Source organism: Myotis brandtii, unplaced genomic scaffold (genome assembly GCF_000412655.1).
Source record: "Myotis brandtii unplaced genomic scaffold, ASM41265v1 scaffold23, whole genome shotgun sequence".
NCBI classification, from domain to species: Eukaryota; Metazoa; Chordata; class Mammalia; order Chiroptera; family Vespertilionidae; genus Myotis; species Myotis brandtii.
The window spans coordinates 6,215,991-6,220,630 of record NW_005358649.1 but is presented as its reverse complement, the minus strand read 5'-3'; the positions used below and the strand labels follow the sequence as shown (position 1 = coordinate 6,220,630).

The 4,640-nt window shown below is 37.3% G+C and overlaps 1 protein-coding gene across 3 annotated transcripts in view; it reads right to left on the bottom strand.

The window, feature by feature from the left end:
* HNF4G (hepatocyte nuclear factor 4, gamma) overlaps positions 1-4,640 on the bottom strand; it is a 61,289-nt gene that overhangs the window by 7,314 nt on the left and 49,335 nt on the right. For all 3 annotated transcript variants that reach the window (XM_005866389.2, XM_014539856.1, XM_005866388.2), the window contains exons 7-8: positions 767-919; positions 402-638 (exon numbers count right to left, since the gene is read on the bottom strand). In XM_005866389.2, coding sequence (XP_005866451.1) covers positions 402-638; positions 767-919 — 390 coding nt within the window. The remainder of the gene's footprint in view (positions 1-401; positions 639-766; positions 920-4,640) is intronic.

The window sequence follows — 4,640 nt, the reverse complement described above, 5'->3', positions numbered from 1 at the left end:
ACACACACACACACACACACACACATATATGTGTATATATATGCATATACACATATTTTGGGTTAGTTTGCAATTCTGATATCTTTGAGTTTTTAAAGGAGTAAAGGCATAGAAAAATACAATGATACTTCAAGGACTATTACAAATAGGAAATATAGTTCTATTCACCACATTTGAAGGACCTGAAATTTGAGGTTATTGGGACCGTGAGGAGTTAAGATGGTGGAGGCTAGTAAGAATGGGGATTTCATTGTGTTCATGTATTTTGTCCCCATCCAATGGGTATTGCAGACTTTCTAAATGTAAAAAGAAATTGAGTTCATTCTGTCACGGACAGAAAATAAAAGGGACAAACTTATTCGAAGTACAAGGTGGGATGCTAACAAGTAAAAGTGACTCACCACCCAGTAGCATCTCCTGGAGCAGGTTGTCGATCTTCACCATCCCGAAGAGCTTCACGAACTGGATCTGCTCGATCATCTGCCAGGTGATGCTCTGCAGCGTGGGCAGCAGCAGGAGCAGCTCCCCGAACCGCCCGCGGGAGTCGTACTGCCGGTCGTTGATATAGTCCTCCAGGCTCAGCTGTACTTGGAACCGCATGTTCTTAATCTTCATGGGGTCACTGAGCCCTTTTGCATCTGGTAAAGGAATAGAGAGGGCAGCCTGAAGATTGGATCTCAACAACGTGCGACGACAAATATTCCAATATTAAAAAGTAGTCTTATCTTCATTATAATTATTGTTTAATGGGTCTTTGGGAACAAACCTGGATCAAAAAATACAATGGCCTTCAAACAAGCGTACTCATTGTCATCGATCTGGATTTCCTGAAACGGCCGGACCAGCTCGTCTAGGACCCGGTTGGCCACGCGGCTGATCTCGACCTCACAGCTGTTGCGCTGAATAATGTAGTTGTTTCCTGGGGGGAAAAATAATAAAGTCATTCTGCCCCCAAATTATCAGATACTGTTTAAATTTTTACAAACCAATATTTTAAATGGCCTTCTCTTGCATTAATAATAATAGTACTTCATTTCTCAGTAGTGTTAAGTTAGAAAAACTTAAGAACACTTAAAGGATCAATAACATTGATAATATGATCACATGCATTTTAATAGCCTCAGTCACTGTTGATAACACTAAAGTACAGGCTAATAAACAAGCTAATAATTGACAAGAGAGAAGCAAAGTATAATGATTAGCTTTCCGCTATGTCAGTTTTCTACCAGTGTCTTACTCATTAATCAGCTTAATTCAAAGCCCAAAGAATCTTTCTGGCTTAGAGTGGATTAAAAACACCATCCTTTAGTGGGGTTGGTATATGCAGGTATGACTATGATTGAGACACTTTTTAACAAACCTAAGTAGATATATTTTATTCCAATTGATAATGAGAAAGGTACTGTAGGGTCCTCTAAATGCAACAGAGCATTTAATAGAATTTGACAGCATGGTCTCTACAGTCACATTAAGTGGTTTAGAATCCTGGCTCTATCCCTCACTAACCTTGAAACCTCAGCTTAACTTTCTCCACCTGAAAAATGGTACCTATCCCTTAGGGTTATTGTGAGGAGTAAATGAGATAGTGCTGATCTACATATCAAAAAGTACTTACAGCAATGCATATGACATAATAAGTGCTTGATAAATATTAGATATTATTATATTACATTCAATTTATTCATGTTTGGGGACAAAAATATCTATCACATAAATAGAATAAACAATTTAGTAATCATTTCATACTAGCCAGGAAAAGGTAAAGCTAATAAGCATGAGAGAGATCTTAACTCTTTCTATAGGAAATCTATGTAAGTTAAGTAGGGTGGGAGGTTGGAGATTTAATGAGGACAAAAGCTTTTCCTTTGTGTCATATCTTCTCCACTCACCTTCCCTTCCACCCACCTCCCTACTTCTGCTTCTTCTGGCAATGCTATTGAATCATCAGAAATTTTCAGACACTGTCACCAAATTATTTTTAACTTGGGATGCTGCACATATCATGGGCAATGATATCATAGGAGATACACATGCTCATTAAAAATGTACCCAATAGTATATATTACAATTACCTATGTTACAGTTACTAAGTAGACACAGAGGAATGGGAAACAACACTGAGACTCCCTAAGATGGTCACACAAGTCATTAATTCTTTGTCCTGATGATTTAATTAGACTCAAGAATCTGTTCATTGAGCAACAGCTTTCTTTTACTTTTCATCTTAATACACCCTGAACGCACGCTGAACTTCCCTACAATCAAAGCAGGAAAAACGGGACCTGGGTGAGGATATCAATTAGACCCAGTCTAGAAAGGGGAGCACCATCTGTCAGTGTCTCAGAAGGCTCGGGACACACAGAATAGATCCTGTGTGAGAATGAAGCAGGCAGAATTTTTTCTTAAATTAAAAAAAACAACAACTTACCCAAAAGCAAAATATCTTTATATATCATGGATCTCTTTGTAGCTCCGAGCAGTAAATGCTCCCCTGCATGAGCTCTCAGCAGGGCCACCTTAATGAAAAATTCCAAGTTGAACAATTAATGATAAAATATGATGATTAACAGATGGTATCACATGAGTCTGGATTAACTTAGAGTTCTTTAAGCCTAAGACTTTTTTTATTTATTTAACAAACTATAATATTCATAGTTGCCATCAGTAAGCCTTCTATTTTTCTATTTGAGAATATCATAGAGTTTAACTTTTCAAAATTTCTAGAATTAATGAGTCAATGTCATTAGTCAGCAAACACACAAACAAACAAAAAGACTCAACAGAACAACTAAGTGTTCTGGAATGAAGTAAAATCAAACCAAGCAGTGTTCAAACTCTGGCTTGGCCATGTACTACCTGTTTGATCTTGGGTAAACCAACCAGTTATGTTTGGGACTCATTTGTTTTCATCTACCCAGTAGAAATAGTGAATAAAATTTCAAATTCTAGACATGAGGATTACATGAGAAAATACATGTAAAACACAATCTCTTACACATAATAAACTGAATAGACAAGAGTGAAGTGAGGGCCTGTGACATGCTGAAATGAGAATGGTGAGTCAGACTGCTAACACACTCAAGACTGAACCCATAATTCCTTGCACTAAGCTCTGAACTGAGTTTCATGCATATATTTCATTGCCTACTGAATATCACCACTAGAGATAACAGGAAGCGTTTCTAATTTAACACTTCAAAGTAATGCTTCTCCAACATCTTCATCCTTGTCCAACATGCTTGTTCATGACAAAAACAGGACTCCAGTTTGATTCTTCTCTAATGGCCCAGCAAATCCTATACCACCCAGGCCAAAGCCTTTGCTTTTCGTGCCCTGGCCTTCACAATATACTCCAAGAACCTAACAGGTATTCTTGCTTCCTTCCTGGTTCCTCCATCCTAAGTCCTTGACAGAGCTACCAAGATGAGATTTGTAAAATAATCATCACTTAATATCACTCCTCTGCTGAAAACTCCTCACTGGTTTCTTATTGTCCTTAGAATAATATCCAAACTGCTTGACCAAGGCCTCACAGGTTACAGCTCAATGCTTTGTCCCCCATGCACCCTGCAACATCTCTGCCTCCCTCAGAGTCTGTGAAGATACTCTTTCTGTACCCAGAATGCTATCTTTCTCCTTGATCTTGGTATGATTGGCTTCTTGTCATCCGGGTCTCAGGAAAAATCTTCTCTGATCCCCAATTTAAAGTATCTGCTACCACTTGACCTCCAGTCATTGTCCAACAATTCATCCCATTTCATTTTATAGGATTTATCCCCACCTAGAATCAACTTACTCATAATCTGTATGTCTTTTATTGTCTATCTCTCCCAAATAGAAGGTAAACTTTATGAGAAAAATGATGCAATCTGAATTTTTACTTGCTGAATGCTCACAGTTCCTAAAACTGAACACTAGTCCTAATACATGCGTTTGGGTGAATTTACTGAGTGAATTGATATAGAATTCAGTTTTGAAAACTGTTAAGTGGAGATTATAAAACTTATGACACAGAGCTCCTGAGAGCATTAAGTAAAAGAATCTAATGTATAAGGCAACTGAAAGCTAATTCCCCCGTGTCTTATCCACGATAGACATTGGCAAGCCATGGCTATTAATGCTATATTGTTAATATTAAAGTCTGAGCTCGTAAAGAAAAATTGTTTTTTGACAGGTTACTGGAATTCAATTTCCCAACTTTTTAAATCACTATCTTCATATTTAAGTCAGCAACTTTTAAAGAGGAGTGATAGTGAACATATAAAACTGATAAATAACAAAACCCTACTTATATGGCTTGGGGTGAGACAAGGAGGTTTTAGCAATTTAGCATTATTCACTGTGAAACAACCTTCCGAGCCAAGCTATCTTTATGATATGTCAATAACCATGACTCATAACAGGAAGGCAGTTACAGAACATTTTGAGAATGATTTCAGATTTCACAAGATTTTTTTTTTCGTCACCAAGCGAAACGCTCTCCTAGAAATGTAACTAAACTTCCTATGATTACTTTTTTTCTGGTTGTATAAATATTTTGTCCTTTGAATTTTAAACAATTGCACCTTTCCCTTTTATTGTTTTTGTTTTTGTGTGTCCGTGATAAAGAACACTGGTCAGAGAATGTAAGATATACACGG